This window comes from Fistularia commersonii, chromosome 20 (assembly GCF_037954325.1).
Source record: "Fistularia commersonii isolate RoL2024-O1a breed Wild chromosome 20, RoL_Fcom_v1.0, whole genome shotgun sequence".
Lineage (NCBI taxonomy): Eukaryota > Metazoa > Chordata > Actinopteri > Syngnathiformes > Fistulariidae > Fistularia > Fistularia commersonii.
Window position 1 is genome coordinate 13,165,936 of NC_141303.1, and position 18,688 is coordinate 13,184,623.

Below are 18,688 nucleotides of genomic sequence, written 5' to 3' on the forward strand. Positions count from 1 at the left end.
CCGAACCCTGATCCACACCCTGATCTCTGAAGGGAGGAACAAACTCGAGTCTTTATCAGTGCAGATAAATCGTTTATTTGACTTTACAATTTAAAAACAAAAAAACAAAAAACACCGCTTTTGCAGGATGAAGTGACCCTTCCCAGAATGAACGAGAAAGAATTGACTTGATTGTCAAAATAAACACACTTTCTTTTACCCAAGCAAAGCGACTAACGGGTTAGGTTTTTGCTTTGAGAGATATGCGATTCTAGAAAAAGTGATCTGTATTCTCTGTACAATGACGATTCAGTTAAACTTCCACAAATAAATAGTTCTATGAAGCGTCAATGCATGTCTTGTTTTCAACACCTTATACTTGTGCTCTTGGACAGGAAATTTCTAAATCTATAAATCTTTATATTTGACAATTCCTTGGCAGTTATCAGTTTAAACAAAGTGGTAGAATCAATTTATAAGACAAATCAGTTTGTAGTTTCTATAGCTAATCTACTACTAAAATCAATTTTTAAAATGCAATATTAAAATGACTTGCTTAAAAATGACCAGCTGTCTAAAATATAGGGTGTTGAAAACATTGAAACGTTACAATTACAGCAAGCAGTTTCAGGTGAGGGGAGGTTCAATTTGCAAATTCGGTGGCAACGGAGGTCACCGTCACTTGGTCCTCCTCTTCCTCAGAAAAGCGGGGTACGGATTTCTTGGCCACCACGTTGTCCAGCCTCTGGCCCATTAAGTATGGGTTGACGTTCTGCAGGCACAAGGCGGGTGGTGCATGTCAACAATGTGTTGCTAATGCTGTGCTAACATTAATGTTTACACCACTCAGTGGACGAGTAGCTCACATAGTGAGTAAAGTCCGGACGATTAATTAATCCTTAATTCGATAAGAATAACCTTAGTGATGGGGGGAGGGGGTATATGTGTTCCTTGAGGCGGAAAACCTCCGTATAATGGATGCGGTTTGACAAAATATAACCCTACAAAGGGGGGGGCGGGGGGGGTTCAGGAACAGCATACCCTTTTTCTTCTTTTTGGTCCTCCCTTCAGTTTCTGGTACAAAAGCTCCTTGTTCTGTGAAGGAAACAGAGAAAGAAAAACAACGTCGGGCACAAAAATGACATATCTGTTGTTTCGCGTAGTATGAATTATGGTCAACAAATTGCCAGAATTGCCTTCTGAGGGAGGGCGGACACATCTCCGAAAGGGGGCCCGCCAGGATGCGAGTTGGAGCCCTTGCACATTTCAAACAAGTTTACTTTGAGCTTTTAATGTGAATACGCGCTCGTTTGCCATTTGCTGGCAACCAACCTAACCCATACTGCTCTCTGTCTCTTACAAAAACCACAAACGTATCTTTATTTCCATCTTTTAACTGTGAGGGGAAATATTTGCCAGTATCTCTTTCACAAATAATACCCTTGCTGTTATTTCTGTACTGAACATGTGGACTTGTATTCAGTTTCTTCTCTCATATTTTAAGTCACTTCACTGCATTTGCATTAAAACTGGCGAAATGAAAAATTTGCTCCCATGCCATATGACTTTTTCCTGATTCTAAAAAAAGTGAAAGGCTTAACTGTAGAAGTGGTGAGTTAACAGACCACCACATTGTTGTTTCTTCTTTCCATTACTGTTATTTCAATCTTCATTGTCATGCCAACAACCCATTAGCTTTGGGCAAACACTGGAAAACAGGGTAAGGTAACGCAACCACACCTCTAACCATCCCTATTTAACATTTTTGTGTCTCATTCCTTTCATTTGCATTGCGGGTTATTCAAAGACATAGATGGTTTTTAAAAGGGAATTATGTTCCAGACTATCTCCGAGTAAGAGGCAATCATTTTCTTGAGTGTCGTCACCATGAGGTCCGTGGCACAAATCCTCTGATGGCTTTAAGAAAAGTCAAGATGTCTGCTTCACCCTTTTCCAGTTAAAATAGGGAATGCGTGTATTTCAAGTAAGAGGCAAAAAAGAAAAAAAAATGAAAGATGCTTATTTCGTAAATGCAACTTGAATCCTCATTTTTAGGATTCTCTGGCTGATCTTTTCATTTAAGGTAATAACGGAGGCACTCACCCACTTCGCCAGGGCTGGGTAGTCGTGCTCAGGGTCAAACAGGTGCTGGTGCTTCTGGAACTCTCTGCTGAACTCAGCGGTATCCAGAGCCTTTTCCAAACACCCGTCCGCTGCTGCCACGCCGGCAGGGGCCAACGGAGAGGAATGAGAAACACAATTTCCATGTCTAAACACGCCTTGTTTTTTTTTTTTTTTTTTTAACAAAAAACATGTCTTTAAAAGATATCCAAAAATAAATATTGAAATGAGAAAACAGGAAAGGGTTCTGTGAAAATAATAATTGACATTAAATTAGAATCGAAAAGTTCCTGTGAACTCGTTTTTTTTTTTTCCTTAACGTATAAGAAACAAGCTGTATCAGCAGCACAATATTAGCAGTGAATTACTTCAATATTAATCAAAAATCATTCAAAAGGTGTCATGTCATTGCAGATATTTTGTATTAAAGTGCCTATTCCTCCTATAAGGAACTCAGGAGAGGAGGTCGTACCGGTCTTTCCCAGGGGACAGGGGTTGGGGGGGTCTGGGTAGCTATGGTCATCACTGAAGTCTTTGGGAACTCCGTCCCCCTCCAACTCCGCCACAATGTTTGGGATGTTCCCGTAGGGGCCGAGGTGCTGTAGGCCTTCGTGAGCACCACCTGGTGGAGGAACACAAGCATTACAACCACATGAAAAAGACAAACCACCAAAGGAAGAATGAAAAATGAAGTGGTAGTAGTCGTAGTGTATGAGTGTGTGTGTGTGTGTGTGTCACTCCACATCCAATGGGTATTTAGACATCTTTATATATTTCCAGTCTTCATCCCACCTGCTTTAAGATTTTTTTTATTGCTTATATAAATGAAATAAATTCTGTTATTATTATAACTCAAAAACCATAGACCTGAGTTACAATTATTTAATCTTATAATTATCATAACTCGAGTCTATGGTTTAGAATCTAAACCACAGACCTGAGTTATAATAATTTAACCTTATAATCAGAACACTTATTCTATTATAAGTACATTTTATTCTATTTATTATATTATTATCATCATTATAATTATAACTCAGGTTCTATGGTTTAGACTGGAAACCATAGACCTTAAAATAATAACAAAATTTATTCTATTATATTATTATCATTATTATTATTATTATAACTCAGGTCTATGGTTTAGAGTCTAAATCATAAACCTTATAACAGAATTTATTCTATTTATTATTGTATTATTATTATCATTATTATCATTATTATTATTATAACTCAGGTCTATGGTTTAGACTCGAAACCATAGACCTTATAATAATAACATAAATTATTCTATTAATATAACTATCGTAAATAGTTAGTGCAACATGTAAATGGCCACAATCTTAAGAAGCAGAGGATATTATGGACAATGGATTCAATGAAGTAACCACAATATATTAGATTTAAGACGGTCCAGCTTAAAACAACAGAGACAGGGATAAGGTAAGAATGACGTCACAGTCGGAAACCGCTGCGTGTAAATTTTGACCGTCCGCCCTCACGACCGACCTACCCTGGATGCTCTGCGGCCCCACTATATTCGTGGCCTGATGCGCCGGGTACTCCACGCGGGGCCGGGCGATCCCCAGCTGCTCCATGACGCCGTGCAGGAGCCGCTGGATCTGGGCCTCGGACACCTGCTCCGCGGCGGGGGGGGCGCGGCCCGAGGCGCCGCCGAGCTGCAGGGATACCAGGAGCCCGAGCAGCGAGAGCCGCACCGCGGAGCCCAGTCCGGTCATCTGCAGGGGGGGGAAGAGGATGAGGAGGAAAAGAGTGGGGAAATGGGGCCAGGCGTGTGCAAAGAGCTGTTTCTTTTCTCCAAACAAGCCCTTGGTTAATAAAAACCCTTCGCGATTTGTGTAAACACGGACCCCGAGAAGGCCAATAAGCGCAGGGAAGAAACGGAAGAATCGTGTGACCGCACCAACAAAACACCCTCCCGATCGGGTTATGTTTCTCTCGGGACATCGCGAAAACATTTGAAATGTGGACTTTGGAGCCATTTCTTACCTTTTCGTGCTGATAGAGGGACCTACCTTGTGAGCGACACCTCTGTCAAGCTTGCCGGAATGAAATCGACTGCTTCCGGTTTTCAAAATAAGACATTTAAAGCGGTTGGTGTTTCGGGGTACGACGTGCTCCAAACATCCGCGGTTGCGCTGCATTTAATGATGGGATGGATGTGTACGTTCCTTCCTGTCAATCTGTAATCGACCCGAAAACATTCACGTTTGAGCATGTATCCCCTGCTGCGCCTCTTAATTATGAAGGAATGTCGTATTTTGTTTCCGGTGGTTTCCTCGTTACTTACGCAACAGAGCAGGAGGATGCGATCCCTCTCGTTTCACGGCGCAGACTGCGTTGCTAGGAAACCATTCATCCTCGCTTCTTATTGGTTCACGCATCTGTCCCGTGACCAGAACATCAGGCGGGGAGATCAGGACACCAAGAGGTCACAATATTTGAGAAATAATGTTTCTGAAAAAATGCATTTCCATAATACAGAATAGGAATACTGTGATTAAACACACATGCACTTGATGAATTCTCTCCATTATATAAGTCACTGTGTGCGTTTGCAAACTTTATCAACATCAAGTTTTGATCAAATCTGTAATTGGGGAAAAAAAAACCTCAAGATCTAAGTTACTAAAAGCTATATGATGTATTGTCATTTGGATTTTTTCCATGATTAGGAAACCAGAAAATTTATCCCGAACATGACAAATCTTGTTATCCTAACTCCAATGACCATAAGAAGGTAAAAGGGAAACTTCGGGGTGGGGGTGCATTTATTTACCTGATATAAAGTTGGAAAAGTATTAAAGGATGTGGTCAACTACAGAATAAATAGGTAATAGAAACATCAGAAATAAAAAAACTTGGAAAGGAAGGAACGCTCAGTGACAATATGCCCCGTCCCCCCCAAAGAAATTGTGAACTTGGGGGAGTTGGACGTCAGGGAGACGAGCGTCTTCTCCAGGACATGAGCTGCAGTTTTGCCACGCTGGTGAGGAATTGGGAGCTGTCTGCATCCTGTCCTTTTGTCGGCCTGGGGAAGTGACCAAAACCCATCTCTCTGAAATCAGATCAGAAGAAGGAATTAGGAATTTAGCCTCAAATACTGCTTATAGATAAAATACATCAATCTATCAGGTCACAGTTTTCCAAGCATTGAGATGTGATGAACAAAAGCATCTCACAATGTAGAATTCAATCCAAAAAGAAAACTTTCACTGAAGAGTTACAAAGTTGATTAATGTCGATTTAAGATTTTGCTAAATGTGTCCTTGGTATGAAAATGACTGACATGGGATTGGAAAAGAATGCTAAAAAATGCTCTTACAGGCATTTTTCATAACTATGACATTTAAATTCTGATTTACTTTGGACACTCACATGCAAACTTGTAACAAGAAAAACTGGGCATATTAATTCAAATACTGTTTTAAAAGCCCCCCCCCCCCCCATTCAAGGTAACTTTTTCCACTTTTCAAATAATGTGTGATTCTTCTGGAAAATTTGAGAGACCCCAGGGTAGTTTTTTTTTTTCTTTAGTTTCAGTATTCAGATGTGTACATTCAATGTCAGGTAAAGGCCACAAGAGGGCTCAGTATAAAGCAGTGCTAAATTCAACTACTCCCTTCAGGGCTTGCACTCCCTTCAGGGCTTGCACAATCTCCTCCAAGTAATCCAATTCTCCATGCTTATCTCTCAGACCAACTAACTTCATGTCCTCTTTCACTGCATCGCTAAATCTTCTCTTTGGTCATCCTCAAGGACTCAAACCTGGCAGTTCCAACTTCAGCATCCTTCTACCAATAAATTTACTGTTCCTCCATTACATGACCGAACCATCTCAGTCTGGCTTCTGACCTTCTCTCAAAAACATCTAACACAGGGGTGGGCAAACTGTGGCCCGCGGGCCACATCTGGCCTGTTGGTCTTTTTAATCCAGCCTGCCAAGGATTGGTACAGAATTCTTACTTTATGGGAATGATTGGATCAATGAATGTGGGAGCGCAAACAGGAGATTATTTCAGTTTTGGAGCTACTTGAGAACGCTTTTCCTGAGCTGAATGACACAAATAGCCTTTGTGATTTAGCCTTTACTGTGGACATATTGACACACATGAATGAGCTGGACGTGAAGCTACAGGGGAAAAACTGGTTTGTGCATGAAATGCAAACAAACATCAGAGCCTTCAAAATCAAGCTGGTTTTATTTTCAAAGAAGTCTGTATCTTTCTGTATGTATTATTATCTGGTGGTGACCTGGCCCATCCGTCAAATTTTAAAAGTCAATACGGCCCCCGAGCCAAAAAGTTTGCCCATCCCTGATCTAACATGCGCCGTCCCTCTGAAGGACTCATTCATTGAGCTCTACATCTTTGTCACTCCCAAAGAGAACCTCGACATCTTTGTCTCTGCTACCTCCAGCTCTGCTTCCTGTCTTTTCCTCAATGCCACTGTCTCTGAACCATACAGCACCGTTGGTCTCACCATTGTCTTATACACCTTTCCTTTCATTCGTGCTGATACTCCTTTATCACACATTACCCCTGGCACTTTTCTCCACCTGTTCCAACCTGCTGGAACCTGTTTCTTCACTTCTTTTCCACACTCTATCTACCACCTAACCTACCCATCACTCCATCACCTCTATTCCTGTACCAACACGTTGATTGAAATCTGCACCATTTACCACTTTCTCACCTCTAGGGACATTCTGCATCCCCTCATCTAACTCACTTGGAATATGTCCTTCTGCTCTAACTCATATCCCACCTGTGCTTTGAGAATCCCATCTTCAATTTCCAATTTCACACTGTTTATTCTGCAGTTTTCACCTCCAGAACAACTCGTCCATTAGGATAACTCTTACTCCATTTCTCATCCTATCAATACCATTTAAACCTGCTCCTTAGCTTCTAGCCTTGCCACATTTCCACCTGGTATGTCTATACGCGCACACACACACGCACACGCGCACGCACGCACGCACGCACGCACACGCACACACACACACACACACACACACACACACACACTTCTGTCCCAACACTAAACCTCTTCTTCCGAACCTCTCCTCTGGCCGAGAGTATCCCAATAGAGGCTATCAGACTTTTTAATTCCTCTTCCCTCAGCCGCAGGGAATCTCCAATCTTTGTAGTTACTGCTGACAGTTAAGACAATTCATATTTCATTATATTTCTTATTCTTCCTCCTTTCTACTGTTATCTATTACTGTTATGTTTTTTTACTTGAAACTCTGGCACAACAATTTCCTTTGGGATCTCATCTCAATATCAGCTCGTACCCTGTAGGTTATAGGCAGCAATGGCCATTGGGTGTGAGAGACATAGGTTTGATTTGGTTATAGGTTATATTTGGTTTTGGCACAAGTTTTACACTGGATGGCCTTCATGATGCAACCCTCTGCACTGGGTCCAGCTCAGAAAGACAATAGCTTGTGCCCCCCCGAGACTGCATTTACATATACACTTTTAAATTTTTTTTTTTAAGTGAGCCGTTTTAGGGAGCCAGCTCTCTGCAATAAACTAAAGCCATTTAAACATACCTCTTTTAACTAATCTTCTGTAAATTTCTGCATCCGTTTGACATGTCTGAATGTCCTTGGTGCAAAGAGGTCAAGTGCCTTCTTACTTTTTGATCTTTTCATGTGTGGCCTTGCATCCCTCTTTATCAATAGAACTCGAACTATCCAAGAAGGTTGCTGTGCATCTGGAACCTGATTTGAATAAAGTTATTATTATATACAAGCAAAATAATGCACTTATCTTTCTCTACGACATGTATATACCTTCACTAGGCATGCAGGTACGAAACAGCATAACATTTGGGAAAGACTCCAGGCCCAGGCTCCTCCTGAGGGTGGGTTGATCTCCAGAAACAGCCACCAGTTTTTGCTCGGGTACTGATGTTTTGACCTTTGACCGCCCTTGAAGCCACAGCAAAGTTCTCACAGTCTGCATCACTGAATGCATCGAGAAAAATTACTTGCAAACACACAGGGACGATTTCAGGGAAGAAAAAGCTAATTTCTGCAACACTAGTTTTTTTTTTCCCACCTTTTAAACTTTGTATCTTTCTCTGTCTTTTCCTTGAGTGTTGGCCTCGCTGATGGACGGTCATCAGAAACTCCATACTGTCTATAACATCTTTGGGGAGAACACCTGTTGAATACAATTAAACATTGGCCAAATCAAATCCATATGAATAAAGACTAAATCCACTCAGTGGTTTATCCTAGTGCGGTGGTATTTACCAAATAAATGTGGATTCTCAATGAACGAGTGCAGCACTAGAACTCTGAGCTCCAGGCGTCCTTCAGACATCTCCGCCTTGTTGGGAGGCGGTAGGAGGCACGGAACAAAGACTGTGGCCAGATTGGAGCTTGTCATCAAGTTATCAGAGCATCTGAGTGCAGTTCACAAAAGAAAAAGCCAAAATGTGCAGCCTTAAACATCAAAAATGAATAAGCCAAACCTGGTAAATGCGAACCAAGGCGTACAAATGGTGCTTATCTGTCAAGTAAATTGGAAATTTGCATTTTTAAGCCAAGCTGTGCAAAACCCATGCTCATCGTGCTTAAAGGCTGACACTTGCACCATTGTGCCGCCCACCCGAAATTGCTGAGACGTTTAAATGATAGAGTGAATGGTTGTATGGGTCCATATCTGGCTCTGCGATCGCTACCGACCAGTCCAGGATGCACCCCGCCTCTGGCCCATTGAATGCTGCGATACACTCCAGCCCCCCAATGACCCTGACTACAGGATAACCGCTATAGAACATGAATGAATAAAATGAACACAACCCTTTTGCATCTTTAGAGAACTGCCTCTAACCTCTGGGAAACCTTCGAGAGGAAGTCAAACAGGTAGTGCAGGCACGAGGAGTTTTTGGCAGGAAGCAGGCAGGAGAGCAGCTGTAGGGCAGATTCCCTCTCTGACAGGGCGGCCAGTGCCTGGGCCTTCAGGAGAGCCGGGTGGAGCTCTGAGGGAAACAAGGGCTCAGGCAGCTCCCTGCAAAACTGCTTGATGAGCGTGGCCACATCATAGGGGAGGGCTGTGGACAGACAGCCTTCTCCACAATTCAGCTTGGCCTGGATCCACGACAACCACCAGGAAAAGGATGTCACACTACTTAGGTCATTCAGTCGAGCATTTTGCCACTGCTAGATCATGCTATTGCTTTAGTCAAAATCTCAGAGGACGTAACCCTACCCTGAGGTTTCTGATGCGGGGAAGGGAGCCTGGTTTTCTGAACAGGCCCACTGTCCCAGCTCGTTCCAGAAGGAAGGAGCAAGCATCCACCAAAAAGCTGAAGGCAAAATAAAATGGTAAAACCAGTCATCCAAGAAAATCTTCTTTTATTTGATTTAAAAGATCGAGATGTTCACACTTACCAGGGTACCAGACCAAACTCTGGAATGTAACACCTTGGCAAATTTTGCAGAGAGATGCCAAAGGTCTTTGTGCTGCCGACAAACAGTCTTTCCTTTTTCTTCTCAAAGCTCTTCACTGTTATCCCATAATTGACTTGGAGGTGAAACCGAATAACATTATGGTCTGTAATCTTCATGGTAAAAAAATAGCAACAACAAAAACAAACAAACTAAAAAAAAAAACAAAAGCCAAAAAAAATTGTGAATTTCTTCAAATTTTGACAGTGACAACTTTTTCCCTGTAGCACAGTAAAATCTCTTGTGACTCAAGGAGGTGGGTCTTATCATGCTCATTAATGTCACCTGTGGCAAATGTAACAAGGAAGGTAGTTGAGATAGGTGCTGCATTCAGGTCATGTTTGGAAAATTGTACAAAAAAGCTATCGAATTGAGAGCAACATAGTTTATTCCACAGCTGCGGTGTAACTCTTGTAAGATAAAGAAAAATGTCCATGCAAGGTGGTGAGAGACCATGTAATGTCAGGGTTTAAAGATCTGCCATCTGTGTTTAAGGTCCTTTATCTGGACTTCAGTGGGAGAATAAAGTGGTAAGCTGTCACCGAGAAGAACAATTTGGATGGATTTCAGATCATTGGCCAGTACAAATGCCACTAAAGCTGCACAACAATACATAAAAATCACCATAGTGAGGCTTGTGATGTTAATTTCCTGCTGCATGTTGCAAAGCTATTTGTTGTGGTTTATCCTGATAGTAGAATGACACTCCTGAGGTGAGAGTCAAATGCCAGGATTCATATTGGTCATTATCAATGGGCGTTCGATTGGGTGGTGGTTTATTTTTATCGGATGATTCAAATCAATGCTTGGACTTTGGCTTTTATTTAGTATTTTCATTTGAAGCGTTAAAGGAAATAAGATGTGGTGATCCAGCATGTAAAAAAAAACAGCATTTACTGTGATATTGGAAACATGGAATGGACCTGAAGACTCCACCTTTTAGTCAAAGCAACTAGTTTTATTACAACGGTTCATGTATATACAGCAAAAGGCACAGTAGAAATGGCAGGAAGGTTGGTGCAGTTGGTGGGAGGTTGTCGGCGCTGCAAAGAGATTTAGAAGCACTTCCTGTGGACGATAGAGGGGCCAGCCTCATCGTACTCCTGCTTGCTAATCCACATCTGCTGGAAGGTGGACAGAGAGGCCAGGATGGAGCCGCCGATCCAGACGGAGTACTTCCTCTCAGGTGGAGCAATGATCTAAAGAGAATGAGCAGTGATTAGTTAAATAACTTAAAAAATAAGGTAGACTTACATGTCAAATCAAGAATTTGTTTTTTTGCTTCATCAGGCCAACCTTGATCTTCATGGTGCTGGGGGCTAGGGCTGTGATTTCCTTTTGCATACGGTCAGCAATACCAGGGTACATGGTGGTACCACCGGACAGGACGTTGTTGGCATACAGGTCCTTACGGATGTCAATGTCACACTTCATGATGCTGTTGTAGGCAGTTTCATGGATACCGGCAGACTCCATGCCTGAAGAGAAAAGAAAACTTGAGTGTTGAGGATACACTAACAGAAAGAATAAAGCTTTTAAATAACATAACATTCTCTAATCTTTCTTAATCTTGTGCACATAAATCATGACTTTCTCAAGTCTAAAATGCGCTAAATCAGCTGTCTTGACTCACCAATGAAGGATGGCTGGAACAGGGTTTCGGGGCAGCGGAAACGCTCGTTGCCAATGGTGATGACCTGACCGTCGGGCAACTCGTAGCTCTTCTCCAGAGAGGAGGAAGAGGCAGCGGTGGCCATCTCGTTCTCAAAGTCGAGAGCGACGTAGCACAGCTTTTCCTTGATGTCACGCACGATCTCACGCTCAGCTAGTAGAACGGAAGTCACCGGTGAGTCGCATGACCACAAAACAATTGATATGTCTCACACAAACGTGCTTGTGGTGAGAAAGAGCTTTCCCACATAGTTGCAACATCACTGAGACTGGAATTATTGAGGCCATTATTAACGCCATTTGCATTTTTTGGAACAACAATAAATGTGTTTTATGCTTATCTTGATTCAATTAGCTGTAGCCTCCAATGTAGCATAGATTCATAATCCAGCATGTATTCCGTTTTATTCCATAGCCTTGCTTGACTTGCTTTTGATCATACCTACTGTCAGCACCACATTACAAAATGTTGCTAAATATTTATTTAAAAAACTATTAAGTGCCATAGAAAATTCAAATGTTTTTTTAAATATATTGATAAATGCCATTTTTTTTTTGGAATGGTAAACTCATCATTTTTTTCTTTGATTACTCAGAGATCTTACCAGTTGTGACGAAGGAGTAGCCACGTTCAGTCAGGATCTTCATCAGGTAGTCAGTCAGATCACGACCAGCCAGGTCCAGGCGCATGATGGCATGTGGCAATGCGTAACCCTCATAGATGGGCACGTTGTGGGTCACACCATCACCAGAGTCGAGAACAATACCTGTCCAGAGAATAAACAATGACTGTCAGATGACATCTCAGCGGCAAGTTACATTTTACATGTTTTTATCACGTAATGTTGCTCATCCGAAAGAAGTTGGTGAAACTCACCGGTGGTACGACCAGAGGCGTACAGGGACAGCACAGCCTGGATGGCAACATACATGGCTGGGACATTGAAGGTCTCAAACATGATCTGGGTCATCTTTTCCCTGTTTGCCTTGGGGTTGAGGGGGGCCTCGGTCAGCAGGGTGGGGTGCTCCTCGGGGGCCACGCGCAGCTCATTGTAGAAGGTGTGGTGCCAGATCTGTGCAAGAAAGACAGGGTTGCAAAATGTGTCTCTGGATGACAAGCAACTCTAGAGTTTGTGAGTAAGGAACATCTTTTCATTTCCCCGGTTCTCACCTTCTCCATGTCATCCCAGTTGGTGATGATACCATGCTCAATGGGGTACTTCAGAGTAAGAATACCCCTCTTGCTTTGGGCTTCATCTCCTACATAGCTGTCTTTCTGACCCATACCCACCATCACACCCTGAGAGGAAAGAAAAAAAACACAGCAGAATTTCAGGAACAAGGTGAGCAGACAGCCTTCAATCATAAAAAAAAACTCTTGTAGAGATTCTAACCTGGTGACGAGGGCGTCCAACAATGGAGGGGAAGACAGCACGGGGGGCGTCATCACCAGCGAACCCAGCCTTGACCAGGCCAGAGCCGTTGTCGCACACAAGGGCGGTGGTCTCGTCGTCGTCACACATGTTTGGTCTTTTCTAGCTGGCCTTTTGTTTAGTCAGAGGACAGAAACGCAAGACTCGATTAAGAGATTCAGTTTTAAGTACTTACACACAGCATTACGCTCCCTTTCTTTCAAGCTGATTTTACTTTTAATGAAGGTTATTCCACGTAAAAACACAACACTAACATTGCTGCTAAACAATGCGGCACTATGTTCTCCATGTAGACACCTCATGTGCTCTAATCTCCCTGAATCTGTCAGCTGGCAAAACAGGACATGGCTGGACCCCACAACTCGCCCTCGCTGTTCTATTTTCAGGCTCAAACCCCCCCCTCCGCAACACTGTTGGGTATCTAATGTTAATCCAGAGCCACTTAACAGCTGAGGCAGTGTGTCTTTTGACAAGTGGCAGTGAGGGCTGGCATGTCTCCTCAGCTGTCACCAGGCAGTCATTTCAAATGTTTGGAGCTTCACCATCTGCTGAAATCTTTCTAGGCTTGCATCCTCTGCATCCCCAAGTGCAGACGTCCTCATGTCCACAAGGTGAATTTGGAAGCCTGCTATACATTGCAGCTAATGTTTTTAGCTTTTATTGACGCATGAATCTGCATTCGAGGAAATAAGACTTCGGCATGGTCCCTCTTCGGGCTGCTCTCCAATTCTTCTCTCATCCTGGCCTCAAAATGTTATGGTGGGCAGATAAATTCAAATTTCAATCATGCATCAGGTTTTTTTTTTTTCTCTTTAATTTAAAGTCACAAGATCATCTAAAATGTAGTCAATGTGTTTTTTTCTTTAACATTGAAAAGGGAAGGCAGTGCATTTTTATCTACTACTACTACTTAAAAATGTTATTTGACACAAAATGTTCAATCAGCACTTATGCTTAAATCATATCCAACCTCTTCTTCAGGTTGTATCATCCATTCCCCTAAACTGCAGAGCTGTGCTGTCCATCATTTCATCCTTATTCTCACATCATCTCTCACATCTACTCTGTTTGCCTCATAAAGCATTATCCTCATTTCTCTGTAAATCACAATGGTTTTTACACCATTTCATCCCACAGGCTTTCTTTAACTGTGTATCTTGAAGTCTTTTTTCCACCTTCTACCCTTTGCTCATCTTCCATCCATCTCCCTATGAAAGAAACATGCAGGGTCCCCCTTGCCCTGGCCAGAAGTCACCCTCAACAGAAAATCCAAGTTGTGAAGGTAGTGTATCCTACAGCAGCAGTCCTGTCCTCCTCTAAAATCCCTGCCATCCAAAGAACAACCTGATCAAAAAACAGCAATGTCTAAAGAATATAGAGAGACTCACCTAGAGCTCACCACAAGGCTGGAAGTTCCACTGGGACAAAGGGTGAGGGTGCAAGAGGGTCCTTAAATATGTCCCAGCGTGCTGAGGCTGGGGGCTGGTGGGCGTGCACAGGAGTACACACAAGTCCAAATAAGTGCTGCTTAGTAAAATGGTTGAGTTAAGTGGGTCCTGTGTCAGGGGACACCACCAAATGAAGCGTTCCTTGGGAAATGAAAGACCCTGGGCAAAGGACGGAGTCTTCTTTCTTCTGTTAATGATGGCTACATATTAAAAGATAAGGCAAGATAATTTCTTGTTTCAGGGGGTAAAATTCACACAAAATGTCCTTTGTTGGGAAACCCTAAAACCAATCTCTCTCTCTCTCTCTCTCTCTCTCTCTCTCTCTCTCTATATATATATATATATATGTATATATGCGTATATATACACACACACACACACACACACACACACACACATATATATATATATATATATATGTGTGTGTGTGTGTGTGTTAATGATGGCTACATATTAACAGATAAGGCAAAATAATTTCTTGTTTCAGGGGGCAAAATTCACACAAAATGTCCTTTGTTGGGAAACCCTAAAACCAATCTCTCTCTCTCTCTCTCTCTCTCTCTCTCTATATATATATATATATATATATATATGTATATATGCGTATATATACACACACACACACACACACACACACACACACATATATATATATATGTGTGTGTGTGTGTGTGTTAATGATGGCTACATATTAACAGATAAGGCAAAATAATTTCTTGTTTCGGGGGGAAAATTCACATAAAATGTCCTTTGTTGGGACATATATATATATATATGTATATATATATACACACACATACACACACACACACACACACACACATTTATATAGACACAAATATATATACATACACATAGTATGAATGTATGTATGTATGTGTGTATGTATCATACAGTATATTGCAGTATTTCTGGAACCTCCCTTCCTGTCTTTAAGGATGTGTTAATATGACTAAGCTCACAAAGGGGCAGTGTGGAAGTAATAGGAGATCTTGACTGAGCAAACTGGTTAAGGAGTTGTCTTGGGGGACTTGCTTGTGACAGCCTGCCAGTGTCAAGGTATGGTATGTGTAAAGGCAAGGGCGGGTGGGGGGGGGTGGGGGGTGCCATTGCATGCCAGACAGCTGAGAGGCAATATTGTAAGAGGGGTTGGAGGCAGCTGAGGCCAGGGCCCAGACCTCCACCAGACGACAGATCCCTGGGATCTCCTGTGAAGGGGGCAATGAAGCTGTTCCTCCATTCTGATTGGCTCCGGTCTCTCCTTTTAGGGAAATGGAGTGTAACAGGTGCCGGTCGCTGCATGTCACTGCAGGGCTAGTGGCTGGATCTCAAGCTCCATATTCGTCATTCTACTGCCTAGGTTGTCTTGCCCTATCAGGACTCAGGGCCGATCTGTGGGAGTAATAAGAATGTAAATACCTCTGACACCAGCGAAGCTTAGAAATATTCCATTTGTAGCTATGTGCTGTAATATACCTCTGGTTGGGACACCATTAACCCACTTGTTGAATTCTATTCATAGCATTTAAGTAACTGTCTTGGGCCGGGGAAAGAGTTTGTGCAATGAAGTTATTGATAAAAATAACTTTAAAATTAGGAGACGCAGTGATATAAAACCAGAAAATGACAAGTCAACAAATATGAAATGAACATTATACTGCAATCTTACAAAAAAGGAAACCTCATTGCACAAAAAAAAACCAGGTTAGGCTATCAGGTGAATTGTGCATTTCTTGCCTACAGGATACAATGCCTTGTGTATTTTCTGAGATAATGACATCAGCCAAAGAACTGTAGGCTAAGCCAGTATGTGCCACACATGGATTATGTGTGATCCCAGATGATCTTTGTGTTGCTTTGCATACTGCAGAGAGACATCTATATTTACCATTTTACAGCATCAACCAAGGCACCAGAAATATACTGTAAACACAGTCCTCCACGTTCCTTTCCCTTGCCTTTTTTGGGTAAACATTTTCAAACAAATAACTTTTGTGTTGTATTGGCATCATCTTTATCACAGCCTCTTGTAAAATTGACAAATTCTGCAACAAGGGACATTTATGATGCCTTAATGTTTCATTTACCAGTTCACATTTCTTATCATTGTCATTAAAATGCTGATTTACTTCAAACTGAGCAGATGCAAGACTGAACTTGTTTACCTTCAGCCTCTTTTGCAAGGTAATAGGATGCTACTTCATATTGGCGGGAGAAAAATCTTGCAGGGAGTGAGAGATTCCCGGTTTGTTCTGAATGAAAAGAGGGCTGTGTTTTGTCATCAGCTGCCGTCTTTTGCCAGAGTACTATCTTTGTCACCAGGTCTTTATCAGGATAAAGTGGATTGCTCTCAAATGGCTCGTGATTTCGAGGGATATTCGACCTTATAAGGAAATGTAGATAGCAAATGGTTAGTCTGTCTTGACAGCTGCCCCCTTTGCATACCCCGCTCACCCGTGCCATTGCTGCTACCAGACACACACATTTCTCCTCTTTCAACACACATGTACAAACTTCAACAGCTGTTAGCAACAATTGTTTTTTAATAGTTTAACAGTCAGGTTGCCTTTACACTGGATGTTTGTTCAGATGCTGTCAGGCTTTTTGCCCTGTTAGTCAACCTGTCTGACTTATATTTTCGTTTCTATCAATTCATTGTATTGATATTTAAAATAATAAATTGAATAAAAGACTGAACGTTTTATATGCAGATTGTGAAATAAGGAGTTCTTGTTTCTTACTGCAGACTCAACTGCAGGTCTTCAAGCTGAGAAATGTGTGGATGCACATGATAAATGATAAATTTCACTCAAATTTGACATAATACCGTTAATTTAAGAAAAAAGAGTTAATGTCATGAGAGAGAGCATTGTTCCCAACACTTGCAGTTGTTGGTATGTTGCCGCATACATGCTGAGAAAGTGACAGCCTGCCAGCATTTGATAAATAGCATGTTGATTGACATGCTAATTGAAAGAATGATATCAGATGCCAATTTGAAACCAGTCAATTACTGTGCACTGAGGATGAACTGATAAATACGATAACAGATACAATCTTCATCTGTCAACTGTGTGAATGGTAACAAGGTTGGCACATGGGTGTCAAAATATGCATTGGTTTGAAAAAAGATGTTTAAGTTAGAATGCATTTTATATCTAGCAATTAGAATCATATCAACCCTATATTTTTCAGCAGAAGCCATTAATGCATATAAGACTTTTTCTTTGCATAAAAAGATAGATAAAATTATTTTCTTTGAGATGATTTGCTCCAATGATAAAATAAATTAAAATATTTCCAACAAGACTTTATGCACACTGTGCAACCTTGACAAAAGCTTGAAACTATATCAGCATTGAGTTTATTAAGGCTTTAACACCAAAGGGCACTGATGTGAGATTAGAAGTGAGATTTCACAGGAGAACCTATGACAAGCCATGCTAATGGAGACTTCCAGTCAATTACATACAAGTAAGGCAATTTGCACCAGCACCTTCTGAGGAGGAGGTGAAAGCAGAAGCTTCCTTCTAACAAAGGGGAAGATGTTTAAGGCCGTTGAGGGTTGTTTTTCATACTGTGAAGGGAGCCTGATGTCACAAAGGGGAAGCCATCTTTCCAACTGATGTCAGAGACAACAGGGTTGGCCCTAGCAGGCTGATATCTTCTTTTCTCAGGTTTCCTTTTTTTCATTTACATTTTACGGTCTAATAAACTATGCTTCTTAACGACGGATGAATCCTTAACTGAATGAAAAATTATTTACTGGCATGAAACATATTTCTCCATGAAATTAAACATTTGTGAATATTACTCCTCTAGATTTAATGAAAGCTGTCCAATCAACATACATTAATACTATCACCCTAATAGATATGGGCAACAGACAATAGAACCAATTGTTAGCGTGTATTAAGAGATACTATACATGGCAAGAACTAACTGACCATCTCCTGAGCAGGTTCCCTCAGTATCTCTTGTGCTTAGGACATATGACAGGGTGTTTCACTAAATGCTGGGACCTGCGCAGAACAGACACCATCAAGCGTTGCCAGCAGTTTCTTAGATAATGTGAGCTCTAAAAATATAAAGGGCGCTTTCAAAGTTTCCATGTCAGCACTCCATTGTGCTGCATCATGGGAGGAACTGAAGTCCTAAAGGTGTGTGTGTGTGTGTGTTTCAGTGCTCGGCTGGTGATAAATTGGGATGTACACGATCAGCATAGTGACAAAGTCCATGAATACTAAGATCAATAGATAGACAAAATCTGGATAGACAAGCTGCCAAAGCTGTCACTTTTCTTTGACAGCAAATGATGACAGTAAAACACAAACTTTTGATCAGTGTCATTGAACTATGAGCTGGCTTGTGTGCAAAGATAAAAAAAAAATAAGCCAGTGAAATTCCCATACACCTTAGATGCAACACAACATATTTATGAAGATTCAAATGGTTGATTATATAGATGGATTGTGTGCAATCACAAATCACAAATCTAGATCCAAGAAAATTACCCTCAAAATGATAAGTGATTTAAACTTAATATG

At 41.6% G+C, this 18,688-nt stretch overlaps 3 protein-coding genes across 5 annotated transcripts; all 3 read right to left on the reverse strand.

Annotated features, from left to right (window-relative positions):
* Positions 1-51: 51 nt before the first annotated feature.
* scg5 (secretogranin V) lies at positions 52-4,339 on the reverse strand. 3 transcript variants are annotated; one of them, XM_086166791.1, is made up of 6 exons: positions 4,137-4,339; positions 3,614-3,839; positions 2,573-2,722; positions 2,083-2,192; positions 1,021-1,074; positions 52-751 (listed from the first exon to the last, which is right to left on the reverse strand). In XM_086166791.1, the coding sequence occupies exons 1-6, from the start codon at positions 4,263-4,265 to the stop codon at positions 623-625; spliced, it is 798 nt and encodes a 265-aa protein (XP_086022917.1). In that variant the 5' UTR covers positions 4,266-4,339; the 3' UTR covers positions 52-622. The 3 variants fall into 3 exon arrangements, with proteins under 3 accessions (XP_086022917.1, XP_086022916.1, XP_086022918.1); XM_086166790.1 differs by having other exon boundaries at positions 2,083-2,195; positions 4,137-4,330; XM_086166792.1 differs by having other exon boundaries at positions 2,083-2,195; positions 4,111-4,155.
* A 719-nt stretch (positions 4,340-5,058) lies between these two features.
* On the reverse strand, positions 5,059-10,389 carry LOC147223000 (inactive Rho GTPase-activating protein 11B-like). The gene is made up of 8 exons (XM_086167611.1): positions 9,533-10,389; positions 9,351-9,447; positions 8,973-9,229; positions 8,390-8,541; positions 8,193-8,297; positions 7,925-8,098; positions 7,768-7,852; positions 5,059-5,179 (listed from the first exon to the last, which is right to left on the reverse strand). Exons 1-8 carry the CDS (start codon positions 9,706-9,708, stop codon positions 5,059-5,061), a joined length of 1,167 nt encoding a protein of 388 aa, XP_086023737.1. The 5' UTR covers positions 9,709-10,389.
* A 137-nt stretch (positions 10,390-10,526) lies between these two features.
* actc1a (actin alpha cardiac muscle 1a) lies at positions 10,527-14,211 on the reverse strand. The gene is made up of 8 exons (XM_086167527.1): positions 14,082-14,211; positions 12,655-12,804; positions 12,432-12,560; positions 12,138-12,333; positions 11,866-12,027; positions 11,223-11,414; positions 10,886-11,067; positions 10,527-10,788 (listed from the first exon to the last, which is right to left on the reverse strand). Exons 2-8 carry the CDS (start codon positions 12,781-12,783, stop codon positions 10,645-10,647), a joined length of 1,134 nt encoding a protein of 377 aa, XP_086023653.1. The 5' UTR covers positions 12,784-12,804; positions 14,082-14,211; the 3' UTR covers positions 10,527-10,644.
* Between the last annotated feature and the right edge of the window lie 4,477 nt (positions 14,212-18,688).